This window comes from Haematobia irritans, chromosome 3 (assembly GCF_050003625.1).
Source record: "Haematobia irritans isolate KBUSLIRL chromosome 3, ASM5000362v1, whole genome shotgun sequence".
In the NCBI taxonomy this organism is placed as follows: Eukaryota; Metazoa; Arthropoda; class Insecta; order Diptera; family Muscidae; genus Haematobia; species Haematobia irritans.
The window spans coordinates 30,340,310-30,368,105 of NC_134399.1; the positions used below are offsets into that span (position 1 = coordinate 30,340,310).

The window sequence follows — 27,796 nt, forward strand, 5'->3', positions numbered from 1 at the left end:
CTTTTGTACAATTGCATTAAAATTTCTCTCGCTTCATATTTCCCATATTTATTTTTTATTAACATTGTGTTTCATTCCAGGGCGTTAGCCGATTTCAATTTTAATTCTAGAGATTTTGTAGAAGTACAAAAAATTGTCTCCATTATAAGTATTTGTATCTGGAAATGCAAACCTTTATATAGCTCCCAGCAAATTTGAAGTAGTTGAGATGGTAACACAAATGTTTGTCTACATGTGGTGAAGGGTATAATATAGTCGGCCCCGCCCGACTTTAGACTTTCCGTACTTGTTATATCTATGGAAAGTTTGGTCAAAATTCTATTTCTTCAGAAAATTTTGTCAAAATCCTATTTCTACAGAAAATTTTGTCTATATTTTTGTATAGAAAATTTTCTCAAAATTTTATTTCTATAGAAAATTTTATTTCTGTAGAAAATTTTGTCAAAATTTTATTTTTATAGAAAACTTTGTCCACATTTTGTTTCTATAGAAAACTTTCTCCACATTTTATTTCTAGAGAAAATTTTCTCAAAATTTTATTTCTATAGAAAATTTTCTCAACATTTTATTTCTATAGAAAATTTTCTCAAAATTTTATTTCTATAGAAAATTTTCTCAAAATTTTATTCCTATAAAAAATTTTCTCAAAATTTTATTTCTATAGAAAATTTTCTCAAAATTTTATTTCTATAGAAAAATTTTCTCAAAATTTTATTTCTATAGAAAATTTTCTCAAAATTTTATTCCTATAAAAAATTTTCTCAAAATTTTATTTCTATAGAAAATTTTCTCAAAATTTTATTTCTATAGAAAATTTTCTCAATATTTTATTTCTATAGAAAATTTTGTCCAAATTTTTTTTCTATAGGGAATTTTGTCGAAATTTTATTTCTATAGAAAATTTTCTCAAAAGTTTATTTCTAAAGAAAATTTTGTCCAAATTTTATTTCTATAGAAAATCTTGTCCAAATTTTTGATATGTAGGACATAACCATCAATCAAATTGTAAGAAATACAAATTTTAACTTGAAATATCCATTTAGTATTGGATGAATTTCTACCCTAATCTCCAATTGGCCAAATTCCCAATTTGACCCAAATGTCTTCTTATTAATAAATGTATTTACTTAAATGAAGAATAATACGATTGTTATTAAAAATGATCCAAAAGTTCTTTGGAAACTTTACCCTTTATGAGGTTGTTTTTGGTTTTTGTGCTTTTCTGATAATTCCCCCCCTTTTTGGTGTTTAACCTTTAAATCCCCAGAGATTCTTAACAAAACTCTTTGGTTTCATTGAAAATGCAAATCAAAGGCTAACAGAGGCCCCAGCTGCACAGTCAGCTAGCTACAAATGGCTCCTGTCACTTTTAATTATTCTAATGGCTGTGAAGGAGTAGCAGCGTAACACAACACAATGGCTTGTTAACAATTCATGATCCTCATCATTTATTTTTCTTTTGTTATCAATTTCTTTACAGGATTATTCGGTGTCATTAGAGAGCTACAAGGCAGATGTCCTTCTGTGGTAGCCTTCATCATCAGCCTCAACGGTATACCCATCATCATCGTCATCATCAGGAGCATCACGAAAAGTAATCATCATTATCTCTCTTCGGTCATGGGAAAACCTCTACAAAATTAAAAACAAAAAATGAGACTTTTAAAGCATCATAAATAGGAGCTTGTAATTAACACTCTTTCTCTTCTCTTTCGGAAGGGGCAAAACCCCGCAAAAACAAAAGCCACAAAGAAAATCAACTGTAAGACCATAAACCGTAGCAAAAGATGAAGGCTATGCTTGGCAAATGTGGTCATCTGTCAAAAACAACAACAACAACAACGCAGAGAATAGCTTTACCCGGAGCAATGTTATTATTCATGACCATGCGACTGGTTTCTTTGTCTGACCATCCGTCCCTTTTGGTGGCTTGATAAACTCATTTTGTGTGTGTGTGTGGTGGTGGCCTTTTGAATTGAATACACCGGCTCTTGAGGTGATGTGTCTCAGCTTTTGAACTCTTTTTTTGTTTTGTTTGTTTGTTTCTCTCAACCTCAATAAGGGCATAAGCAACATTGTTGCTGTGGTATCACTAAAGTGCTCAACATTTGTTGCAAAACCTAATTAGCCAACATGGGGAGTTTACCCAATCTACACGAATTGGAGCAATTGGAGCGCAAACGCGAAAAACGAAGAGAACGGGAAATGCGAGAACAACTGGCAAGGGAGGCCAGTCGTGAAAGAGAACGAATGCATCATAAAAAGGTAAGTTAAGAGCAATGTGAGTAAATCTAAAAAGGTGTTGCAGCTAAATTAGCATTAAAATAATGCTGACATACAAAAAAAAAAAAAAAAATACTAAAATTTTTAGACATTTTAGTATTTTTGTTTTTTGTTCAATTTTAAAAAAAGTTTTGTAAGCGGATATCTATAGAGCTATTAGCTCTGATTTTTTTTCAATGTTGCTTTAGAAATTTGTTTTATTAGAATTTCAGCAAAAAAGCATCGCAAAAAACGTAGTGAAAATATTATTTTTTGATCCAGAAGTGGTGCGCAATTGGCACAGAAGCCATGAATTAAACATGGGATTGTCATAGGTCCATCATTTCTTACGATGTCCTCCGAATTCAGTGTTTTCGATGTGAATTACAAATTTTTGTGATATTTTGCCAAACAAATAATTTTTATACTTTTTTATCTGAAAAATTAAAAAAATCAAAATTTTTCTTAAATTATTTGGCATTTTATTCCACAAAATTTAAATAATTAGTATCATTTAACAAAACACATTAAAAATATTCATTATTTTTTGCAGGGAATCAATGTGTATATATATATATATATATATATATATATATATATCTATATATATATATATATATATATATATATATATATATATATATATATATATATATATATATATATATATATATATATATATATATATATATATATATATATATATATATCTATATATATATATATATATATATATATATATATATATATATATATATATATATATATATATGCATATATGCATATATATATATATAATATGAATTGTCTTGTTATTCGATGGCTTGGTAGATTTTGCAAAATATTCCTCTTTAACTAAGAGGTTTTTCACATATTTTTAATAGCAATAAAATTTGACAAAATTTTCTATAGAAATAAAATTTTAACAAAATTTTCTATAGAAATTAAACAATTACAAAAAAAATAGACATAAAATTTTGACAAAATTTTCTATTGAAATAAAATGTTGCCAAAGTTTTCTATAAAAAAATTCACAAAATTTTCTATAGAAATAAAATTTTGACAAAATTTTCTATAGCAATACATTTTTACAAAATCTTTCATTGAAATAAAGTTTTGACAAAACTTTTTATAGAAATTTTCTATAGAAATAAAATTTTGACAATATTTTCTAAAGAAATAAAATTTTAACAAAATCTTCCATTGAAATAAAATTTTGACAAAATTTTCTATAGAAATAAAATGTTGACAAAATTTTCTATAGAAATGAAATTTGACAAAATTTTCTATAGAAATAAAATTTTGACCAAATTTCCTATAGAAATAAAACTTTCACAAAATTTTCAATAGAAATAAAATTTTGACAATATTTTCTATAGAAATAAATTTTTAACAAAATCTTCCATTGAAATAAAATTTTCACAAAATTTTCAATAGAAATAAAATTTTGACAAAATTTTCTATAGAAATAAATATTTGACAAAATTTTCTATAGACATAAAATTTTGACAAAAGTTTCTATAGAAATTTTCTATAGAAATTAAATTTTGACAAAATTTTTTATAGAAATAAAATTTTGAGAAAATTTTCGATAGAAATAAAATTTTGACAAAATCTTCCATTGAAATAAATTTTTGACAAAATTTTCCATTGAAATAAAATTTTGACAAAACTTTCTATAGAAATTTACTAAAGAAATTACATTTTGACAAAATTTTCAATTAAAGTTAAATTTTGACAAAATTTTCCATTGAAATAAAATTTTGACAAAATTTTCTATAGAAATAAAATTTTGACAAAATCTTCCATTGAAATAAAATGTTGACAAAATCTTCCATTAAAATAAAATTTTGACAATATTTCCAATAGAAATAAAAGTTTGACAAAATTTTCTATAGAAATAAAATTTTGACAACATTTTCTATAGAAATAAAATTTTGACAAAGTTTTCGATAGAAATAAAAGTGTGAGAGAATTTGCTATAGAAATAAAATTTTGACGAAATTTGCTATAGAAATTTTCTATAGAAATAAAATTTAAAAAAAATTTCTATAGAAATTAAATTTGCACCAAATTTTCTTTAGAAATAAAATTTTGACAAAATTTTCTACAGAAATAAAATTTTGACAAAATTTTCTATAGGAATAAAATTTTAACAAAATTTTCTATAAAAATAAAATTTTGACAAAATTTTCTTCAGAAATAAAATTTTGACAAAATTTTCTATAGAAATAAAATTTTGACAAAATTTTCTATAGAAATAACATTTTTACAAAATTTTCTATAGAAATAAAATTTCGACAAAATTTTCTGTAGCAATATAATTTTTACAAAATCTTTCATTGAAATAAAGTTTTGACAAAACTTTTCTATTTCTATAGAAATACAATTTTGACGAAATTTTCTATAGAAATAAAGTTTTGACAAAATCTTCCATTGAAATAAAATTTTGACAAAATCTTCCATTGAAATAAAATTTTGACAATACAGTCGAAGCTCGGTTTAACGAACGATATATTGTCAGGCTCTTTCGTTATTTAGAAAAATTCCTTAAATCGAACGGGAATATTAAATGTTAACTTTTATTGAAAATCGTAGATGAGTAAAAATTCATAATCATTTGAAAAAATTAAAGCACAGAGATACTTAAAAAATAATACTTAAAATAATCCTGATGAACTTGATATATCTAGGTTAGGTTAGATTGAAAAGAGGATCCAAGATTCGCTGTCGTATGGGGGCCTATATACACCCATGTCATAATTTGTGTGCTCTTAACTTCTTAGACGAATTGCATAATTTGTTTCCAGTCCCCGGTTTCAAGATGGGCCATGCATAGGTAGTATTCATAGTAACATCTTCCTAAAACGTCCTACATACACCATTACTCTGCTGCTCCTGCCGGCATAGATGTACTCTCAACGCTAGATTGCCGTTTCGACCAAGCACCAAAAAAGTTTTTTAGGGGTAGTTTATCCCTCTCACTAATGATGTTGACATTCCTGTGTATTTTATAGTTTCTCTTCAGCTATAAGACGGAGGTTTCTTGTTATTGAGCTAAATATAGAATCGGGTAGCACTCATTATTAAGAGAAAAATTCACCACTTGTCCAACTGGCAATCCTACGAAATATTGCCATTAACGGACCTATCACAGGACTAGTACCAGTGCTCGTGTTTGTCGTAGTTTTTAAATTTTCATATATTTTATTGATTTCTATACTCTCATTATTTTAAAATTTTATTTGATCTAGACATTTACCTATGGGCCAACATAGTCCAAAAGGTTTTCTTTCTGGTGCAAATTGGATGATCAAAATAATTCCGGTACCTAAGGGTTTGTCCCAGACTGGTTCATGAGGACCTGTCTAGTCCTACTAAGTTCTCCCAGGTCATGTAGTTTGGAATGAGTCCAATCCGTGGCCTGCAGTGTAAATTTATCCCCGTCAATGACAAACCCGTGTTGAAGTGACCGGTCCCTTCCATACGTTTCGGCCAGAACTGGAACTGGTCTATTCACACCAGGGAGTAGTCCTGCACCGGCTCTGTTGTAGATACATTTCCCGTAGCGAAGCTGCGGGACCAGTTACCCGGCGGGACCATTTACCCGGCCATTGAATATGTGTTTTCAAACATTTTAATGGAATTTAAATATCTTGGGAATGCCGTACTTTGTGGACATTTCCTAAGGACTTAAGCCATTCTCACAATCGTCAAATATTGCTGATTTTTTGTTGTTTATTTTCTTAAGATTAAAAGCCTTTTCGTTACATCGAACGTAAATTTTGTTCAATTGTTCGTTATTTAGAATACTCAATGTTAAGAATTTTGACATTCATTAAATTGGATTTTCGCTAAATGGGATATTCGTTAAACAGAGCTTCGACTGTATTTCCAATAGAAATAAAATTTTGACAAAATTTTCTATAGAAATAAAATTTTGACAACATTTTCTATAGAAATAAAATTTTGACAAAGTTCTCGATAGAAATAAAAGTGTGACAAAATTTTCTATAGAAATAACATTTTGACGAAATTTGCTATAGAAATAAAATTTTGACAAAATCTTCAATTGAAATAAAATTTTGACAAAATCTTCAATTGAAATAAAATTTTGACAAAAGTGTCAAAATTCTCTATAGAAATAAAATTTTGACAAAATTTTCTATAGAAATAAAATTTTAACAAAATTTTCTATAGAAATAAAATAATATAAAAAAATTTTGACAACATTTTCTATAACAAAAAAATGACAAAATTTTCTATAGAAATAAAATTTAGACAAAAATTTCTATAGAAATACAATTTCGACAAAATTTTCTATAGCAATAAAATTTTGACAAAATTTTCCATTGAAATAAAGTTTTGACAAAATTTTTTATAGAAATTTTCTATAGAAATACAATTTTGACGAAATTTTCTATAGAAATAAAATTTTGACAAAATTTTCTATAGAGATAAAATTTTGACAAAATTTTCTAAAGAAATAAAATTTTGACAAAATCTTCAATTGAAATAAAATTTTGACAAATTTTTCTATAAAATTTTCTATAGAAATAAAATTTTGACAAAATTTTCTATAGAAATAAAATTTTAACAAAATTTTCTATAGAAATAAAACAATATAAAAAATTAACAAAATTTTCTATAAAAAAATACGAATAGAAAAAGAAGAGGAAGCACGCTCAAAATAAACCAAGCCAACTGAACTCAAATCGATGATTTGTTAGTGGCATAGGAAAAGAGATATGTTTGTTTCGAATTTATTTCGGCATAAGCCTGGTATCATACAAAACCTTTTTTCGGAAGGTTGAAGTGTGGTTCATTGTTGGGTTTAATGAACTGCTCGAATTTATTCTGATAATTGGTTGATAGTTTTGCTGCAAGTAGAGGATGCTGATGAGGAATGTGATAATTCCGAAACGTGCGTCCATCCAACCATCTTGCAGTCTATAGGGCTTTGCCCAAATAAATTTGACAAACATTATTTTCCTCTGTTGGTTAAGCTACACCTGTAGTTTAGTCAATGTATGGTTTTAAGCTGAAATAAAAAAACAACAAAAAGAACAAAACCAACAATAACAAAACAAAACGAGTAAAAAAAATTGACAAAATTTTCTATAGAAATAAAATTTCGACAAAATTTTCTATAGAAATACAATTTTGACAAAATTTTCTATAGCAATAAAATTTTGACAAAATCTTCCATTGAAATAAAATTTTTACAAAACTTCCAATAGATATAAAATGTTGACAAAATTTTCTATAGAAATAAAATTTTGACAAAATTTTTAATAGAAATAAAATTTTGACAAAATCTTCCATTGAAATAAAATTTTGACAAAATTTTCTATAGAAATAAAATTTTGATAAAATTTTCTATAGAAATAAAATTTCGACAAAATTTTCTATAGAAATAAAATTATGACAAAATTTTCTGTAGAAATAAAATTTTGACAAAGTTGTCGATAAGAAATAAAATTTTGACGAAATTTTCTATGGAAATAAAATTTTGACAAAATTTTCTTTAGAAATAAAATTACAAAAAAAAAAATTTTTTTGAAGCGAATATTATTGTTACAAGTCCTCAAAGAAATTTTCCACTATTTTACAAACTTCTGCAAAACTAACGTTGCGTTTTAAAATTTAACAAAATGTTGTTTTTTTAATGGAAAACTAACTGCAAATACAAACGAAAATCAAAAAGTGAAATGAAATTCAAAGCTATAATTTTTTATTAAAAGTAATTTAATAATTTTTTATTAAAGTTTTTTATTAAAATTAAAAAAAAATCAATAAATAACGTTAATTTCGAAAGTTTAGAGAATTTTATTTTTGTGGATAATAGTTAACAATAAATATAAATTTAAATCGAAAACTCAAACCTAATAAAATATCATAAAAATACACGACAAATGAGCAAGTTCATCCAAAATCTCTTCGTTGCTATAAATGCGGGGTATTTTAAAAATCTTTCGAATCAAAAATAGCAGAATTTTATTTCATGATTGAATAAAATACTTTATAATTAACCCAAAAATTAGTACGAGAATAAAATTGTGAGATATATATATTTTTGTGGCGTCCTTTCTAAATTATCTTTACTTTAAAAAATTGTCAAAATTTTAATTTGCTAAAATTTACATTTTTGAGGTTTTAGTTCAATAAGCATCATCAATATCTTTACAAAAATCGGACCGTTCGTTCTTTTGCACCATCCATGTAATTTAAGTTCATTATCGACCAAAAAAGCTTAAAATTCAAATATTTTTTAACAATAGTTCTAGTCAATTATAGCAAAAATTTATTTTTGTATTCGTAGCTCGATATCATAGACTATTCAAAATAGAAATTAGAATCAAAATCGGAGCACATAATTTTTTGTGGCCGCTTTTGAAGCACTGTGCGACTGGACCTATCTTTATATTGTCAAAACAATTTACCAATACTTTCTTCGCAATATTTCTCTTAATTTTTTTTAGGAAAATCTCTTAAATATTTTTGGTCTCTCTCCTATCTGCAGCACTCATCCTATAATCCATATCTAATGGCAGGACTTGGTATGGGTGGCGGTATGGCACCCTATAATACAGCCACAGCAACTGGTGGCACTGTGCCAGGAGCTGTCAATTTAAATCCAAGTGGAGGTTTGCCGGTGGGTGGTGCAACTTTGCTTAACTACGGCCTGGGCGGTGGAGCAACAGCAGCATTGGGTCATAAACACCATGGACACCAGCATCCCCATCATTATCGGCATTCATTGACAAACAGACATCGTGTTCTACGTACACGTAGTTCGGGTGCAACGCATAACATTTGGGATGATCAAGTATTGGAGGTGAGTTTTACATTCTAGGAGGGAGGCTGTGTTTCCCTGGCAAATGGGGCTTAAGGAATTTTAGTCCACAATTTATTTTGTGGGAGGTTGTTACACAGTAATATTTTTATGAATGGACGATGGACGAAAGGCAAAAAGGTTACAACGGCAAACATATTGCCCATGTACGTCATAAAATCGGAATTTTTGTCATGGGTTGTAAATGAAAGAAATTAGTAGAGTTAACATAGATATAGCTACGCCTACGTTCACTCGATGTATAAATGGCAAAATTTTTGCTAGAAAACTGAATTTGAGAAAATCATAATAATTGCCGGGATTAACTGTACATCCAAATTAGTATGATGTGATTTTTATGATATTTTGGGAGCCTTTGTTTTGAACCATAAAACATTTGGTGTCTGGGAATAGTAGAAACTATTCCCAGACACCGATGTATCAGGCTCACTTAGACTGTTCACCACTGTGGTATCACAATGGTCTGAATAGTCTAAGTGAGCCTGATACATCGGGCTGCCACATAACCTAACCTAACCTAATAGTAGAAACAAAGACGACTTTTTGTCTTTTTCATAATTTAAAAAAGTCAATTAATACTAGCTGAGATTATTCCTAAAAATTGGCAATTTCGACTTTTCGACATTTTATACCCTCCACCATACATACTATACTCCCAGTATAGTAACTTTGGCATTCCGTGTGTAATACACCGAAATATTGCTCTGGATCGTGATGAAATTCTGAGTCGATCGAGCGATGTTCGTCCGTCCGTTTGTTGGAATTTTCTATAGAAATAAAACTTTGATAAAATTTTTTATAGAAATACAATTTTGACAAAATTTTCTATAGAAATAAAATTTTGACAAAATTTTCTATAAAAATAAAACTTGGCAAAAAAAATTCTATAGAAATAAAGTTTTGAGAAAAATTTCCACCAAAAATTCTGAAGAAATAAAATTTTAAGGAAATTGTCTATAGAAATAAAATTTTGAAAAAAAATTCCACAGAAACTAAAATTTTGGCAAAAATTTTTATGGAAATAAAATTTTGAGAAAAATTTTTGTAGAAATAAAATTTTGACAAAATTTTCTATAGAATTAAATTTTTAAGAGAATTTTCTATAGAAATAAAGGTATGAGAAAATTTTCTATAGAAATAAAATTTCGACAAAAATACCTCTAGTAAAACAAGTTTACAACATTTCCTCTAGACAAAAAATTTTGACAAAATTTCCTATAGAAATAAAATTTGACAAAGTTTTTTATAGAAATACAATTTTGACAAAATTTCTATAGAAACAAAATTTTAACAAAATTTTCTATAGTAATAAAATTATGACAAAAGTTTTGTATAGAAAATTTTCTATAGAAATAAAGTTTTGACAAAATTTCCTATAGAAATAAAATTTTGACAAAATTTTCTATAGAAATAAAATTATGACAAAAGTTTTGTATAGAAAATTTTCTATAGAAATAAAATTTTGACAAAATTTTCTATAGAAATAAAATTTTGACAAAATTTTCTATAGAAATAAAAAAGAAATAAATAAAACAAGATTTTTTAGAGAACTAAGATTTTCAGAGAATTTTCTATAGAAATAAAGTTTTGAGAAAATTTTCTGTAAAACTAAAATTTCGAGACAAATTTCCATAGAAATTCTGACGAAATAACATTTTGAGAAAAAATTCTATAGAAATAAAATTTTGAGAAAATTTCCATAAAAATTCTGACGAAATAAAATATTGAAATAATTTTATACAGAAATACAATTTTGACAAAATTTTCTATAGAAATAAAATTTTGACAAAATTTTATATAGAAATAAAATTTTGACAAAATTTTATATAGAAATAAAATTTTGACAAAATTTTCTATAGAAATAAAATTTTGATAAAAATTTCTATAGAAATAAAATTTTGACAAAATTTTCTATAGAAATAAAATTTTGATAAAAATTTCTATAGAAATAAAATTTTGACAAAATTTTCTATAGAAATAAAATTTTGACAACATTTGCTATAGAAATAAAATTTTGACAAGATTTTCTAGAGAACTAAATTTTTCAGAGAATTTTCTTTAGAAATAAAATTTTGAGAAAAAATTCTATAGAAATAAAATTTTGAGAAAATTTCCATAAAAATTCTGACGAAAAAAATATTGAAATAATTTGCTACAGAAATACAATTTTGAGAAAATGTTGATGAAATAAAATATTGAAATAATTTTCTCCAAAAATAAAATTTAGAAAAAAATGTTGACAACATTTTCTATAGAAATAAACTTTTGAAAAAAAATTCCACAGACCTCTAAAATTTTGGCAGAAATTTCTATGGAAATAAAATTTTGACTAAATTTCTATAGAAATAAAGTTTTGAGAAAAATTTTCAATGGAAATAAAATTTTGAGAACATTTTTTGTAGAAATAAAATTTTGACAAAATTTTCTATAGAATTAAATTTTTAAGAGAATTTTCTATGGAAATAAAGGTTTGAGAAAATTTTCTATAGAAATAACATTTCGACACAAATACCTAGAAAAAAAGTTTACAAAATTTCCTCTGGACAAAAAATTTTGACAAAATTTCCTATAGAAATAAAATTTGACAAAGTTTTTTATAGAAATACAATTTTGACAAAATTTCTATAGAAACAAAATTTTAACAAAATTTTCTATAGTAATACAATTATGACAAAATTTTTGTATAGAAAATTTTCTATAGAAATAAAGTTTTCACAAAATTTCCTCTAGACAAAAAATTTTGACAAAATTTTCTATAGAAATAAAATTTTGACAAAATTTTCTATAGAAATAAAATTTTGACAAAATTTTCTATAGAAATAAAATTTTGACAAAATTTTATATAGAAATAAAATTTTGACAAGATTTTCTAGAGAATTAATTTTTTCAGAGAATTTTCTATAGAAATAAAGTTTTGAGAAAATTTTCTGAAGAAATAAAATTTCGAGACAAATTTCCATAGAAATTCTGACGAAATAACATTTTGAGAAAAAATTCTATAGAAATAAAATTTTGAGAAAATTTCCATAAAAATTCTGACGAAATAAAATATTGAAATAATTTTCTACAGAAATACAATTTTGAGAAAATTTTGACAAAATTTTCTATAGAAATAAAATTTTGACAAAATTTTCTATAGCAATAAAATTTCGACAAAATTTTCTATAGAAATAAAATTTTGATAAAAATTTCTATAGAAATAAAATTTTGACAAAATTTTCTATAGAAATAAAATTTTGACAAAATTTTCTATAGAAATAAAATTTAAACAACATTTGCTATAGAAATAAAATTTTGACAAGATTTTCTAGAGAACTAAATTTTTCAGAGAATTTTCTTTAGAAATAAAGTTTTGAGAAAATTTTCTGTAGAAATAAAATTTTGAGAAAAAATTCTATAGAAATAAAATTTTGAGAAAATTTCCATAAAAATTCTGACGAAATAAAATATTGAAATAAAATCTTACAGAAATACAATTTTGGGAAAATTTTGATGAAATAAAATATTGAAATACTTTTCTCCAGAAATACAATTTAGAGAAAATTTTGACAACATTTTCTATAGGTATAAAATTTTGATAAAATTTATTGAAATAAAATTTTGACAAAACTTTTTATAGAAATAAAATTTTTACAAAATTTTCGATAAAAATGAAATTAAAAAAAAATTATAAAATTTTGACAAAATTTTCTATACACTGAAAAAACAGTGAACCCACCAGGAAAGATAACTTTCGATTAATTTTAGAAAATTTGGAACTTTTTTAGAAAATTTTAACTAAACGGTATTACAAGCGCTGGCATCACTCCGATATGGCAAAAATAAGTAAATATTTTTCGACAAATTCAAGAAAATTTATTAGACATAACTAAATTTTTTCAGTAGTTAAAGAAAATTTTGTAGTTTTAAGAGAAATCTTGGAGTTCAAAATTGCAAGAATGTCTTTAGTGACATACGAAGTTCACGATCGACACATTTTTGGTAAAATTTAAAAATTTAAAGAAATAATGAACTATTTTGTAAGAAATACGAAATTAGGAAATCTTTATGCTTTATTTGTGTATAACTTTTTCCCGGTTTTTAGTTCATTTAACTAACATACGCAAAAAATTATTTGACTAAAATAAACTTTTTCCAAACATAATGATTCTATGAACTAATATAAAGATAATATGGCTTTAGTGAAATAGAGAGTTCACTTTTTTTTGAGTGTAGGCATAAAATTAGAAAGAAAATGTTGGGGAAATTTTCTATAGAAGTAAAATTTTGAGAAAACCATCTATAGAAATAAGATTTCGACACAAACACCTCTAGAAAAAAAGTTTACAAAATTTTCTCTAGACAAAAAATGTTGACAAAATTTCCTGTAGAAATAAAATTTGACAAAATTTCTATAGAAAAAAATTTTAACAAAATTTTCTATAGTAATAAAATTATGACAAAATTTTCTATAGAAATAAAATTTTAACAAAATTTTCTATAGAAATAAAATGTTGACAAAATTTTTTATAGAAATAAAATTTTGGTAAAATTTTTTTAAGTTAATAAAATTTTGACAAAATTTTCTGTAGAAATAAAATTTTGAAAAAATTTTCTATGGAAATAAAATTTTGACAAAATTTTCTATAGAAAAAAAATTTGGACGAAATTTTTCTATAGAAATAAAATTTTGACAAAATTTGCTATAGAAATAAAATTTTGAGAAATTTTCTATAGAAATACGATTTTGGCAAACATTCTTTTCCTCTGTTGGTTAAGCTACACTTGTAGTTTAGTCAATGTATGGTTTTAAGCCGAAATCAAAAAAACAACAGCAATGATTAAGTAACAAAAACACACAATAACAAAACAAAACGAATGAAAGAAAGAAGAGGAAGCACGCTCAAAATAAAACCCAGCCAACTTCACTCAAATCGATGATTTGTGGTGGCAATGGAAAAGAGAGATGTTTGTACGAATTTATTTCGGCATAAGCCGGCTATCAATGTAAAGCCTTTTTTCGGAAGGTTCAAGTGTGGTTTATTGTTGGGTTTAATGAACTGCCTGAATTTATTCTGATAATTGGTTGATAGTTTTGCTGCAAGTAGAGGATGCTGAGGAGGAATGTGGTAATTCCGAAACGTGCGTCCATCCAACCATCTTGCAGTCTTTAGGGCTTTGCCCAAAAAATTTGAGAAACATTCTTTTCCTCTGTTGGTTAAGCTACATTTGTAGTTTAGTCAATGTATGGTTTTAAGCTGAAATAAAAAAAAAAACAACAATTTTTATAGAAATAAAATTTAGTTAAAATTTTCTATAGAAATATAATATTTGGACTAAATTTTTTATAGACATAGAATTTTCCATGGAATCAAAATTTTCTGTCAAAATAAAAGCTTTCTATAGAAATACAATTTTGAGAGGATTTCCAATGAATTAAAATTTTGAGATAAATTTCTATAGAAATAAAATTTTGGGAACATTTTCTATAGAAAAAAAAAATGTTGGGAAAATTTTCTATAGAAGCAAAATTTCGACAAAATTTGCTATAGAAATAAAATTTTGACAAAATTTTTTATAGAAATAAAATTTTGACAAAACATTCTACTCAAATAAAATTTTGACTAAATTTTCGATAGAAATAAAATTGAAAAAAATCTATAGAAATAAAATTTTGACACAATTTTCTATAGAAATAAAATTTTGACAAAATTTTCTATAAAAATAAAATGTTGACAAAATTTTCTATAGAAATAAAATTTTGACGAAATTTTCTATGGAAATAAAAATTTGACAAAATGATCGATAGAAATGAAATTTAAAAAGAATTTTTCTATAGGAATAAAATTTTGACAAAATTTTCTATAGAAATAAAATTTTGACAAAACTTTATATACAAATAAAATTTGACAAAATTTTCGATAGAAATAAAATTAAAAAAAAAAAAAAATCTATAGAAATAAAATTTAGACAAAATTTTCCATAGAAATAAAATTTTGACACAATTTTCCATAGAAATAAAATTTTGACAAAATTTTCTATAGAAATAAAATTTTGACAAAATTTTCTATAGAAATAAAATTATGACAAAATTTTCGATAGAAATAAAATTAAAAAAAAAATCTATAGAAATAAAATTTTGACAAAATTTTCCATAGAAATAAAATTTTGACAAAATTTTCTATATAAATAAAATTTAGACAAAATTTTCTATAGAAATAAAATTTTGACAAAATTTTCTATAGAAATAAAATTTTGACAAAATTTTCTATAGAAATAAAATTTTGACAAAATTTTCTATAGAAATAAAATTTTGACAAAATTTTCTATAGAACTAAAATTTTGACAAAATTTTCTATAGAAATAAAATTTTGGCAAAATTTTCGATAGAAATAAAGTTAAAAAAAATCTATAGAAATAAAATTTTTACAATACTTTCTATACAAATAAAATTTGACAAAATTTTCGATAGAAATAAAATTTAAAAAAAAAAATCTATAAAAATAAAATTTTGACAAAAATTTCTATAGAAATAAAATTTTGACAAAATTTTCCATAGAAATAAAATTTTGACAAAATTTTCTATAGAAATAAAATTTTGACAAAATTTTCTATAGAACTAAAATTTTGACAAAATTTTCTATAGAAATAAAATTTTGGCAAAATTTTCGATAAAATAAAAATTTGACAAAATGTTCGGTAGAAATGAAATTTAAAAAGAATTTTTCTATAGAATAAAATTTGGACAAAATTTTCGATAGACAAAAAAATTTTGACAAAATTTTGTATAGAAATAAAATTTTGGTAAAATTTTCTATAGTAAAAAAATTTTGACAAAATTCTCTATAGAAATAAAATTTTGACAAAATTTTCTTTAGAAATAAAATTTTGACAAAATTTTCTTTAGAAATAAAATTTTGACAAAATTTTCTTTAGAAATAAAAATTTCTATGGAAATGAAATGTTGACAAAATTTTTATATAGAAATAAAATTTTGAAAAGGATTTTTTTTTTAAATTTGGTAGATTTTTGGTAAGATGTTCTTCAAATGTTGGTAGATTTTTTGGAACGAATAGCAACTAACATATGTTCAGGGATCATTAAACAGACTTGGAACTTAATTGGAAATTAAATTTCCCAATCTGATCCCACTATCTAAAGGGTGATCCTTTTGAGGTTAGGATTTTCATGCATTAGTATTTGACAGATCACGTGGGATTTCAGACATGGTGTCAAAGAGAAAGATGCTCAGTATGCTTTGACATTTCATCATGAATAGACTTACTAACGAGCAACGCTTGCAAATCATTGAATTTTATTACCAAAATCAGTGGCAGAAAATCCGCTTTTTTATCGACAAATTTTGTTCAGCGATGAGGCTCATTTCTGGTTGAATGGCTACGTAAATAAGCAAAATTGCCGCATTTGGAGTGAAGAGCAACCAGAAGCCGTTCAAGAACTGCCCATGCATCCCGAAAAATGCACTGTTTGGTGTGGTTTGTACGCTGGTGGAATCATTGGACCGTATTTTTTCAAAGATGCTGTTGGACGCAACGTTACGGTGAATGGCGATTGCTATCGTTCGATGCTAACAAACTTTTTGTTGCCAAAAATGGAAGAACTGAACTTGGTTGACATGTGGTTTCAACAAGATGGCGCTACATGCCACACAGCTCGCGATTCTATGGCCATTTTGAGGGAAAACTTCGGAGAACAATTCATCTCAAGAAATGGACCGGTAAGTTGGCCACCAAGATCATGCGATTTGACGCCTTTAGACTATTTTTTGTGGGGCTACGTCAAGTCTAAAGTCTACAGAAATAAGCCAGCAACTATTCCAGCTTTGGAAGACAACATTTCCGAAGAAATTCGGGCTATTCCGGCCGAAATGCTCGAAAAAGTTGCCCAAAATTGGACTTTCCGAATGGACCACCTAAGACGCAGCCGCGGTCAACATTTAAATGAAATTATCTTCAAAAAGTAAATGTCATGGACCAATCTAACGTTTCAAATAAAGAACCGATGAGATTTTGCAAATTTTATGCGTTTTTTTTAAAAAAAAAGTTATCAAGCTCTTAACAAATCACCCTTTACAAAATATTTCTCCTCCTACGTAAGAGAGCTAAGTGTGAGGGTAGTTAAAACTCAACATGCTTGTAACTACCCACATGAATAAGACAACTCAACCTTTTGGCGAAATTTTGCAACAGTAACATATGAATGAATTTTCCGCTTAATTCATAAATTTCCTTTGAAATCAGCTTTCACAGGAAATATGATTTTAGATTCTCTTTGTATCGAAGACCTCAGGCAGACATTACTTCGTTCGAAGGAGCGATAATGTTAGTCCTTGTAAATGACGTCAATAAACTTTTAACAGTCTTAACTCACACCATCACACATATCCATCGTATTTTCCAAAGAAGATATGTGCTGGTATTTGTTTTATTTTCTGGGGAGAAAAAAACAGATACAATGACAAAAACTATAGACCAGAGATTCTTGGTTCGGTGAAACAAAATTCATTCATATGTGAAGAAACTATCCATTCTTCTTCGACCCCTTTTCCTAGAGTAGTGGATATCCATGGAAAAGAAGTGATGTAGGCGGCGGTAGTCATTCATCCACTGTTGATTCGAGGAAAATCCTTTCGATCCTCTCCAAAGCATCCCTACTTTGATAAGGATTTCCGACACAAATGTGTGTTGAGCTTAGTAGTCCTTCTAATGTGGGTTTTAGTTTTATTTGGTGAAAGTATGGTCACTGGATGTTTGTTCACTGAAATTTGTTTTTTTTTTTCGAACGCTTCCAAAGATATGCTGGGGAATAATTTTTTGATGTTATGTTGTTTTTATTGTTGCGAAAAGAAGAGAAATGTAGCTCGGTTTGTTAATATTTTAATGGGTTTTTTGTAAACCATTTGATTATATCCATTTGGTAAACCAAGTATTTGATAAATGGGATTACCAAAGACAATAATGGTTTGCTTAGCTCCAGGAATTTTACATTGAAAATTCTATGTTAATATATGGATTATGGACGGTATCAATTATATGCAGCAGTTGAAAAAGGATTCACCATAATTTTTTTTTGAATCGAGAAAGCAAGAAAAACTTAAAAATTCGTCAGGGCTGAATCTTAAATACGAACCACTTCTGAAAACCACTTAGGCAAAACTTTACTTCTATATAAAATTTTGACACAATTTTATTTCTTTAGAAAATTTTGTCAAAATTTTATTTCGATAGACAATTTTGTCAACATTTTATTTCTGTAGAAAATTTTGTCAAAATTTTATTTCTATAGAAAATTTTTGCAAAATTTTATTTCTACAGACAATTTAGTCAAACATTGATTTCTATAGAAAATTTTCTCAAAATTTTATTTCTATAGGAAAATTTTATAACAACTTTATTTTTATAGAACATTTTATCACAATTTTATTTCAATAGAAAATTTTGTTAAAATTTTATTTCTATCAATTTTGTTAAATTTTTATTTCTGTAGAAATTTTTTTTTTCAACATTTTATTTCTACAGAAAATTTTTTCAAAATTTTATTTCTATAGAAAATTTTCTCAAAATATTAATACAATTTTATTTTTATAGAAAATTTGCTCAAAATTTAATTTCAATAGCAAATTTTGTCATAATTTTATTTCTAATTATACAATTAGAAATAAAGGAGTTAGCATAAATGGCCCAAAATTGAGTTATCTCTCCCAGCCAGATCTATACTAAAGGCTGTAGAAAGGTTCATTCGCCCGAACCGAAACATGTACAGTCCAGGCGTGTATAGATTTGTATCTGGCGTTTTCTTTTCAATGGCTCTATTAACCATGTTCCTTAATCTATATCTGTCCATAAAGCTCGAAAAATAATTGTATAATTAGATATAATGCATTTGGACGTCAATTGCCTGTTTCGGTATCAGGCTAACATGAAATATAATAATTTTATTTCTTTAGTAAATTTTGTCACAATTTTATTTTATTAGAAAATTTTGTCAAAATTTTATTTCTATATAAAATTTTTTCAAAATTTTGTTTCTATAGAAAATTTTGTCAAAGTTTTGTTTCTATATAAAATTTTGTCATCATTTTATTTCCATAGAAAATTTTGTCAAAATTTTATTTCTATAGAAAATTTTATCAAAGTTTCATTTCTATAGGAACTTTTGTCAAAATTTTATTTCTATAGAAAATGTTTGTCAAATTATATTTCTATAGAAAATTTTGTCAACATTTTATTTCTATATATAATTTTGTCAAAATTTTATTTCTATAGAAAATTTTGTTTCTGTAAAAAATTTTGTCAAAACATTCTGTAGAATATTTCTAATAATTTTATTTCGTCAAATTTTCTATGGAACATTTTCTCAAAATTTTATTTCTATAGAAAAGTTTGTCAAAATTTTATTTCTATAGAAAATTTTGTCAAAACTTCTTTCTATAGAAAATTTTCTCAAAATGTTATTATTATTTTATTTTTATAGAAAATTTGCTCAAAATTTTATTTTTATAGAAAATTTTGTCAAAATTTGATTCCTATAGAAAATTTTATCAAAGTTTTATTTATATAGGAACTTTTGTCAAATTTTTATTTCTACTGAAAGTTTTGCCAAAATCGTATTTCTATAGAAAATTTCTCAAAATTTTATTTCTATAGCAAATTTTGTCAAACTTTTATTTCTATAGAAAAATTTTGTCCAATTTTTTTTTCTATAGAAAATTTTGTCAAAATTTTATTTCTATAGAAAATTTTCTAAAAATTTTATTTATATAGAAAATTTTGTTTCTGTAGAAAATTTTGTCAAAATATTGTTTCTATAGAATATTTCTAAAAATTTTATTTCGTCAAATTTTTTTATGGAACATTTTCTCAAAATTTTATGTCTATAGAAAATTTTGCCAACATTTTTTTCTATAGAAATTTTTGTCAACATTTTATTTCTATAGAATTTTTTTTCTAAATTTTACTTCTATAGTACATTTTCTCAAACTTTTGTTGCTATAGAAAACTTTGCCAAAATTTTACTTCCATAGAAAATTTTGTAACGATTTTGTTGCTATAGGAACTTTTGTCAAAATTTTATTTCTATAGAAAATTTTGCCAAAATCTTATTTCTATAGAAAATTTTCTCAACATTTTATTTCTATAGCAAATTTTGTCAACATTTTATTTCTATACAAAAATTTTGTCCAAATTTTATTTCTATACAAAAATTTTGTCCAAATTTTATTTCTATAGAAAATTTACTACAAATTTTATTCCTATAGAAAATTTTCTCAAAATTATATTTCTATAGAAAATTTTGTCAAAAATTTATTTCTATAGAAAATTTTCTCCAAATTTTATTTCTATAGAAAATTTTCTCAAACTTTTGTTGCTATAGAAAACTTTGTCAAAATTTGATTTTGATAGAAAATTTTGTCACAATATTGTTGCTATAAAAAATTTTTTCAAAATTTTATTTCTGTAGAAAATTTTGTCAAAATTTTATTTCTGTAGAAAATTTTGTCAAAATTTTATTTCTGTAGAAAATTTTGTCAAAATTTTATTTCTTTAGAAAATTTTGTCAAAATTTTATTTCTATAGAAAATTTTGTCAAAATTTTATTTCTGTAGAAATTTTTTTCAAAATTCTTAAAAAAAATTGTTAAAATTTTTTCCTCTGTTAGTTAAGCTATACTTGTAGTTTAGTCAATGTATGGTTTTTAGCTGAAATAAAAAAACAACAACAATGCTTAAAGAACAAAACCAACAATAACAAAACAAAACGACTGTTAAAATTTATTTTCAATAGAAAGTTATGTTAAAATTTTATTTCTATAGAAATTTTTCTCCAAATTTGATTTTCATAGAAAATTTACTCAAAATTTTATTTCTTTAGAAAATTTTGTCAACATTTTATTTTTACAGAAAATTTTCTCCAAATTTTGTTGCTATACAAAATTTTGTCAAAATTTTATGACTTTAGAAAATTTTCTCCAAATTGTATTTCTATAGGAAATTGTGACAAAATTTTATTTCTATAGAAAATTGTGACAAAATTTTATTTCTATAGAAAATTTTGTCAAAATTTTATATGTATAGAAAATTTTGTCAAAATTTTATTTCTACAGAAAATTTTTACTAAATCTTTTTTGTTTAATTTTATTTAAATTTTTAATGTTATTAAATTTTATTTCTATAGAAAATTTTTACTAAATCGTTTTTGTTTAATTTATTTTCAGCACTTGCCCGCCTATTCACCTATATCGACTCGATCACATCGCATCAATCCCGTTTCGTCATATCACGTGCAGGCCGCTTTGGCTGCATCCCGCCGTCGAGAATCTATCAACAGTTCCATAGGAGCTACCTCAATACGGCGCCTTATCTCATTGAATAATCGTAATTGCCGATATAAAGTACCCGCTCACATAAGGCAAAAAGTGGGCAAATGTTTTACCCTATTGGCTGTGGCTCATGGTCTATTGTGTGCGGTTCTGGTGCCTCTGTTTGGCCTACAAGGTTCAAATGCTGTGTGGCATCATCGTGAGCAATGGCTGCAGGTGGGTCCGAATATTGGCTCACTATTTCTGAGCGTTTGTTTCTTCATATCGTCGGGTATGTGCCTGGTCACACCCAAACTCATAAGGAAATTTGGCTATACCATTTTAATGGGGGTCAATTCAGTGGCTGTGTGTCTATTTCTCTTGTGCCATCTCTATCCTTCGATCTATACCCTACTGCCGGCCTACATCTTATTGGGTGTGACCCATAGTCCTTCGTGGATAAGTAAAATAGCTGTGGTGGTGCATTTTGGCAGCAAATTGAGTTGCTCGCAACATGAATGCACTCTATTGTCAACACATGCCTTGGATTCGTGGGAGGAGCATAAGTTATCATGCAATCGTGATCAAAAAGTTCGGAGATTGGCCCGATGGTTTCAGGCCTCCAAGGATTTTGGCATAATCGTAGGAGCAATAATCGCCTCAATGGTGCTCTCTTGTACTTCCAGAGATTGGAATTGCTTGGGTTATAGCAAACCTCCCATGACCACAACCACAACGACACCACCGCAGACATCAATCTCTCCACCGGAGAACACATCGGTGGTGGTGACCCACCCACCCACAAATATTACTGATCCTCGAGTGGAGGCTGTACAATTTTATATTCCCTCTACGCCCTATGTGTTTAGTCATAGGTCAATCTATATGAGTGAGTACTACAATCTGGATGAGCATGGTAATCGTATATGTGGGGCCGATATGTGCCCCCTGTGGCAATTTGATGCAGCCACCACCGCTGAAAATGCCGAGATCAATGAGACTATCTTTTCGCCCTTTATACGTGAGAAACCCAGAGCTGGATCATCTATGCTTATTGGTGTATATCTGATATTTGCTCTGATTTCGGTAATACTCATCGTTTTGGCCGGTAAAATACATTCCACATTTCGACATGAGCATATCAAGGGCATGACGGATACTCTACTTTTTGCTGGGCCTTTGGCGTATTTTATTGGTACCGAACAGGCCTACATATTAAGTGATTTTTTGACTGTGAGTATAGATGGAGTGCGAACGCTGTTTCGTTTGATAAAAATTTCCTTCTGATTTGAATTTTAGGCATTTGTATCCTGCTCTTTGGGTTTGAGTATGGTTGCTGGAGCCATCATTGGAATGGGTGTAATGCAATTAATTGTGTCCTGTACTCTAAGTATGCTCTTGAGGCACACTAAACGCATAGTGGTCATATGTAAGTACTGAATTTATACTTTGGTGTGCTCTTAGATACTCGAAGGATTTATCCAAAGGGCTCTCCATTCGGGGGCAAGGGTATATTTTCACTCAAGCTTAATAAGAGTTTCAAATTGGGTCATTTCCTTCTGGTATATTCCCTTATCATTAGCCAATCGCTAAAATAACTAAAAGATATAAAAAATTAAGTAAAAATTAATTTGATTTAATTTAAGAAAATATATTAAATCATATCCCAGCAAAAAATCGTCTCGAAAAATGTAGTGAAAATGTACTTTTTGGATCCGGAAGTTAACTCAAATATTTAATTTTTGGAATAAAAATAAAAAAGAAATAAAATGTTGGCAAAATTTTTCATAGAAATAAAATTTTGGCAAAATTTTCTATAGAAATAAAATTTTGGCAAAATTTTCTATAGAAATAAAATTTTGGCTAAATTTTCTATAGAAATAAAATTCTGACAAAATTTCCTATAGAAATAAAATTTTGGCAAAATTTTCTATAGAAATAAAATGATGACAAAATTTTCTATAGAAATAAAATTTTGGCAAAATTTTCTATAGAAATAAAATTTTCTATTGAAATAAAATTTTGGCACAATTTTCTATAGAAATAAGATGATGACAAAGTTTTCTATAGGAATAAAATTTTGGCAAAATTTTCTATAGAAATAAAAATTTGGCAAAATTTTCTATTAAAATAAAATGTTGGCACAATTTTCTATAGAAATAAATTTTTGACAAAATTTCCTATAGGGAAATAATTTTTTGAAAAAATTTTCTATAGAAATAAAAAAAATTTTCTATAGAAATAAATATGTGGCAAAATTTTCTATAGAAATAAAATTTTGGCAAAATTTTCTATATAAATAAAATTTTGGCACAATTTTCTATAGAAATAAAATTTTGGCAAAATTTTCTATAGAAATAAAATTGTGGAAAACTTGTCTATAGAAATAAAATGATGAAAAAATTTTATATAGAAATAAAATTTTGACAAAATTTTCTATAGAAAATAGAAATAAAGTTTTGACAAAATTTTCTATAGGAAAATAATTTTATGACAAAATTTTCTATAGAAATAAAATTTTGACAAAATTTTCTATAGAAATAAAATTTTGGCAAAATTTTCTATTAAAAAAAAATTTGGCAAATTTTTCTATAGAAATAAAATTTGGCAGCATTTTCTAAAGAAATAAAATTTTGGCAAAATTTGCTATAGAAATCAAATTTTGGCAAAATTTTCTATAGAAATCAAATTTTGACAAAATTTTTAATCCAAATAAAATTTTGGCAAAATTTTCTATAGAAATAAAATTTTGGCACAATTTTCTATTAAAATAAAATGTTGGCACAATTTTCTATAGAAATAAAATTTTGACAAAATTTTCTATAGAAATAAAAATTTTCAAGATTTGCTATAGAAATAAAATTTGACATTTTCTATAGAAATAAAATTTTGACAAAATTTTCTATGGAAATAAAATTTTGAGAAAATCTTCTATAGAAATAAAATTTTGACAAAATTGTCTATAGAAATAAAATTTTGACAAAATTTTCGATAGAAAAAAAATGTTGGCAAAATTTTCTATAGAAATAAAGTTTTGACAAAATTTTCTATAGGAAAATAATTTTTTAACAAAATTTTCTATAGAAATAAAATTTTGGCAAAATTTTCTATAGAAATAAAATTTTGGCACAATTTTCTATAGAAATAAAATTTTGGCAAAATTTTCTATTAAAAAAAATTTTGGCAAATTTTTCTATAGAAATAAAATTTGGCAGCTTTTTCTAAAGAAATAAAATTTTGGCAAAATTTTCTATAGAAATCAAATTTTGACAAAATTTTCTATAGAAATAAAATTTTGACAAAATTTTCTATAGAAATAAAAATTTGGCAAAATTTTCTATAGAAATAAAAATTTGGCAAAATTTTCTATATAAATAAAATTTTGGCAAAATGTTCTATCGAAATAAAATTTTGGCAAAATTTTCTATAGAAATAAAATTTTGGCAAAATTTTCTATACAAATAAAATTTTGGCACAATTTTCTACTAAAAAAAAATTGTCAAAATTTTATATAGAAATAAAATTTGGCAACATTTTCTATAGAAATAAAATTTTGGCAAAATTTTCTATAGAAATAAAATGATGACAAACGTTTCTATAGAAATAAAATTTTGACAAAATTTTCTATAGAAAAAAAAAAATTTTTGGCAAAATTTTCTATAGAAATAAAATGTTGGCTAAATTTTCAACAATTCCTATAGAAATAAAATTGTGGCAAAATTTTCTATAGAAATAAAATTTTGGCAAAATTTTCTATAGAAATAAAATGATGACAAAATTTTCTATAGAAAAAAAATTTGGCATAATTTTCTATAGAAATAAAATTTTGGCAAACTTTTCGACAACATTTGCAATAAAAATAAACCTTTAACAAAATTTTTTATAGAATGAAAATTTTGGCAAAATTTTCTATAGAAATAATATTTTGGCACAATTTTCTATAAAAGTAAAAATGTACAAAACTTTCTATAGAAGATTTTTTTATACCCTCCATCATAGGATGGGGGGTATATTAACTTTGCAAATGGGCCATATCGGTCCACTTTTACGTATAGCCCCCATATAAACGGACCCCCAAATTTGGCTTGCGAGGCCTCTAAGAGAAGCAAATTTCATCCGATCTGGCTGAAATTTGGTACATGGTCTCTAACAACCATGCAAAAATTGGTCCACATCGGTCCATAATTATATATTGCCCCCATATAAACCGATCCCCCGATTTGGCTTGCAAGGCCTCTGAGAGAAGCAAATTTCCAATCCGGCTGAAATTTGGTACATGGTGTTAGTATATGGTCTCTAACAACCATGCAAAAATTGGTCCAGATCGGTCCATAATTATATATAGCCCCCATATAAACCGATCCCACGATTTGGTTTGCGAAGCCTCTAAGAGAAGCAAATTTCATCCGATCTGGCTGAAATTTGGTACATGGTGTTAGTATATGGTCTCTAACAACCATGCAAAAATTGGTCCACATCGGTCCATAATTATATATAGCCCCCATATAAACCGATCCCCCGATTTGGCTTGCAAGGCCTCTGAGAGAAGCAAATTTCATCCAATCCGGCTGAAATTTGGTACATGGTGTTAGTATATGGTCTCTAACAACCATGCAAAAATTGGTCCACATCGGTCCATAATTATATATAGCCCCCATATAAACCGTTCCCCCGATTTGGCTTTCGGAGCCTCTAAGAGAAGCAAATTTCATCCGATCCGGCTGAAATTTGGTACATGGTGTTAGTATATGGTCTCTAAAAACCATGCAAAAGTTGGTCCACATCGGTCCATAATTATATATAGGCCCCATATAAACCGATCACCAGATTTGACCTCCGGAGCCTCTTGGAAGACCAAAATTCATCTGATTCAGTTGAAATTTGGTACGTGGTGTTAATATATGGCCTCAAACTCCCATGCAAAAATTGGTCGAAATCGGTTCTTAGTTATATATAGCCCCCATATAAACCGATCCCCAGATTTGACCTCCGGAGCCCCTTGGAAGAGAAAAATTCATCCGATTCGGTTGAAATTTTGTACGTGATGTTAGTATATGGTATCCAACAACCATGCAGGAATTGGTTCATATCAGTCCATAATTATATATAGCACCCATATAAACCGTTCCCCAGAGTTGACCTCCGGTGCCTTTTGGAGAAGCAAAATTCATCCGATCTGGTTGAAATTTTGTACGTGGTTAGTATATTATATTTAACAACCATGTTAAAAGTGGTCCATATCAGTCCATAATCATATATAGCCCCCATATAAACCGATCCCGAGATTTGGTTTTGGAGCCTCTTGGAGGAGCAAATTTCGTCCGAGTCAGTTGAAATTTAGTACATTGTGCTAGTATATGGCCGTTAACAACCATGCCTAACTAGATCCATATCGGTCTATAGTTATATATAGCCCTCAGATAAATCGATCCCCAATCACACAAAAATTGGTCCATATCAATATTTGTATATAGCCCCCATATAAGCGACCCCGATATTTCAATTCTGGCTCCCTACGTACCGTGAAAAAGTCCATATCGATTCGTAATTATTTGTAGACTTACCTACACATACTTTTTTTTTGTCTAATGTATACCACGTATGGACTAACACACAATTTAGAAACTATTTAAGCTATCGCAACCCAAGTAATTCGATTGTGGCTGACAGTCTTTCGTAGAAGTTTCTACGCAATCCATGGTGGAGGGTACATAAGATTCGGCCTGGCCGAACTTACGGCCGTTTATACTTGTTATTTGGTAGTTTTGTTTGGTAGAATTAGCTTAACTAACTTTCTTAATTATTTAAATTAACATTTACTTATTAAATAAAATCTCAATTTTATTCCTTTTTATATTTCAGTGGCCGGCTTCTTCTTTCATTCCTGCCTACTGTTGGCCCTCTCCACCTGGAAACCCTCTAGTGATGATAGTGCTCTCTTCTATGTCTTGGCCGCTTCATGGGGTGCCTGCAATGGTATGTGGGAAACTCTGCTATTTGCCTTGGTCACCCTAAATCATACAAATCATGTGGTCGAGGTAACATCGCCAATGCAGGCATTACGATTTCTGGGTCTGAGTATAACATTCGCTGCCCATGGCTATATGTGTGAAACACCCAAAATTATATCACTTGTCATTATATTGGTGGTGAGTGTGCTGCCTTATGCAATGTTGGAAATTCGTTTGGAGTCTCAGCGCAAATCACAATTGATCAACTTATGACGTAGCCTATTCACATAGTCCCGGAGGAGAAGTGTGATGGCTCGCACACATACCATGTGAGATGCGGAGGGTATGCGGCTGGAGATTAAGCGACATTCCTATTGGTAGAGAAAAAAATGGTGAATTTACATGAATAAGAAAAATGAGAAAGAGACGG

At 26.8% G+C, this 27,796-nt stretch overlaps 1 protein-coding gene across 1 annotated transcript; it reads left to right on the top strand.

The window, feature by feature from the left end:
- Positions 1-1,509: 1,509 nt before the first annotated feature.
- LOC142230263 (uncharacterized) lies at positions 1,510-27,786 on the top strand. Its single transcript, XM_075300915.1, has 5 exons — positions 1,510-2,265; positions 8,786-9,100; positions 21,332-22,648; positions 22,715-22,844; positions 27,278-27,786. The coding sequence occupies exons 1-5, from the start codon at positions 2,134-2,136 to the stop codon at positions 27,637-27,639; spliced, it is 2,256 nt and encodes a 751-aa protein (XP_075157030.1). The 5' UTR covers positions 1,510-2,133; the 3' UTR covers positions 27,640-27,786.
- The last annotated feature ends 10 nt before the right edge of the window (positions 27,787-27,796 follow it).